At 47.9% G+C, this 1901-nt stretch overlaps 1 protein-coding gene across 1 annotated transcript in view; it reads left to right on the top strand.

Annotated features, from left to right (window-relative positions):
- The window catches only part of LOC101661943 (protein transport protein Sec16B), a 58026-nt gene that overhangs the window by 27781 nt on the left and 28344 nt on the right, over positions 1-1901 (top strand). The window contains exon 11 of the mRNA XM_045297974.1: positions 1175-1272. Within this exon, the coding sequence (XP_045153909.1) occupies positions 1175-1272 (98 nt within the window). The remainder of the gene's footprint in view (positions 1-1174; positions 1273-1901) is intronic.

The following is a 1901-nucleotide window of genomic DNA, read 5'->3' as shown; positions in this document are numbered from 1 at the left end:
AGCTGTCTGTCAGTGAAGGCTTGCAAGTTGGCTTGATGTAGAACATGTTTCAGCAGAGCTTCATGCTCAGAAGGAGCCTTGGTGGCACAGTGGTTACTAGTTGGGCTGCAATCCACAAGGTCAGCAGTTTGAAGCCACCGGCATCTTCTCTAGAGAAAGACTGGGCTTTTCTACTCAAGACTCATGGGGGCACTTCTATCCTGACCTACAGGGTCGCTGTGAGTTGGCCATTGGGAGTTTGGTTGTTTGTGGTCCTGTTCAGATTAAGATAGACTGGGAAGAAAGGCCTGGAGATCTGCTTATGAAAAGCAGTCAATCAAAATCCTTTGGCTCAGAATACCTAGGGCTCAAAATCCTAAGCTGCAACCCATTGTTTTTCCCTCTGTGTATTGGGTCACTATGATTTGCGCCTAATTTGATGACAGTCAACGACAACTAATACAAGGCATGGAAGGTCATTGTAGCGATTTCTTCTCTTGTCAGAGTACTGGGCAGGGCTCCTCTCTGAAGTTATTCAGGGACTCGGGATGTTGGAGGCTTGGCCAGCTTCACCATGTAGTCATCTCTGTCTCAGCCAGTTAGATGGAAAAAGGACGGGGAGGATTGCATGCAGGTAGTTTGGTGGGCCGGATCTGAAAGTGGCATGTAGAACTCGGCGGTACCTGGGTGCAAGGCAGGTGGGGGATGCAATCCAGCTCTCTGCTGGTGAACATGGATTCTGGTGAGCAGCTAGTAGTCCCTGCCACAGTTGGTCTAAAAGCAACTGGTCTTTTAATATGCTCCCATGAATACAATTTCACCACTTGAATTTGGAGAGTCAATCATTGGGTTGAGATGTCCGCCTCAGCTTTAGTCCATAAAAGCATCTTATGATTTTGTTATGGCAATAACGTTAGCTGTAACTCTGGTTCTATTTGGTGGAAAGCTAAGGAAACAACAGATTTGACAAGGTTGAAGGCTGGAGAAAGGGAGGACCCGGAGAGAAGTCACATACCAATTACTTCCCTTCTCCTCCTCCTTCACACGCGAGGCTCTAACGAAGTCTCCCCAGACACCCAATCTCTGCTGTTTGGGGCACCATGGTATGTAAACGTCGTGGGCAATTGATTGATTGATTGTTGTTGTTAGAGGAAGGGAAGTAACCCAATATTGAGTGTGATGTTTTGGTTTTCAGGAAGCCTTGGAATGGGCCATGAAGAACCATTTGTGGGGCCATGCCTTTTTCCTGTCCAGCAAGATGGACCCACGGACCTATAGCTGGGTCATGAGTAGGTGAGTCAAGGCTGATGGAGCAGAGAGCTCTTCCCGGCGAAGGTGAGGACGAGGAGGAAATGAAGTAGCATTCCGGAGCGCCACTTTCTGGGGGTCTGCCAGTTTCTCTTCTCTGGACTCTTAGATACCCCCACCCTACATTTCTTTCTACCTGCTAAGTTGACCCAAACATTTTCTTAATACTTTTCAGAGTTAAAAAAAATTAAGTAAGTCTGTACATTGATGTAGCTGTCTCTCTTTCTGAGTGGCTCGTTCTCTCAGGGAGAGAAGAGGTGATCTCTTTAACAGAATCAACAGAGCCTGAGGATGGCGAGTTTTGGTTGCAATCATCCGATCCTTAGTCTGGCAGTATGAATCTAGATCCCAAGAAAAGGTAGGAATGAGGGGTACTAGGACCCTGGACTGCTTTAGAAGCTTCTAGGACTTGAAATGAAATCGAGGCATCTTCAGCTAGGTCAGTGGGAGACGCTGAGACCGAGTGGTGTGTTGAGTTCTAAATCATGGAGTGGAGATGATAGGGGAAGGTAGACAATGCCCCGCCCCGGAGCAGATCGGGCCTGAGCTGAGGGCTCATAGCCAGGAGCAATGAAACAGCAAAAGAGAGTCAAGCTCACAGATGCAGAGGGCAC

The sequence above is a fragment of the Echinops telfairi genome, unplaced genomic scaffold (assembly GCF_000313985.2).
Source record: "Echinops telfairi isolate 266 unplaced genomic scaffold, ASM31398v2 ScPeMD7_7424;HRSCAF=8462, whole genome shotgun sequence".
Classification (NCBI taxonomy): domain Eukaryota; kingdom Metazoa; phylum Chordata; class Mammalia; order Afrosoricida; family Tenrecidae; genus Echinops; species Echinops telfairi.
The sequence above is the reverse complement of the archived record's forward strand: the minus strand, read 5'-3'. Positions and strand labels throughout refer to the sequence as shown.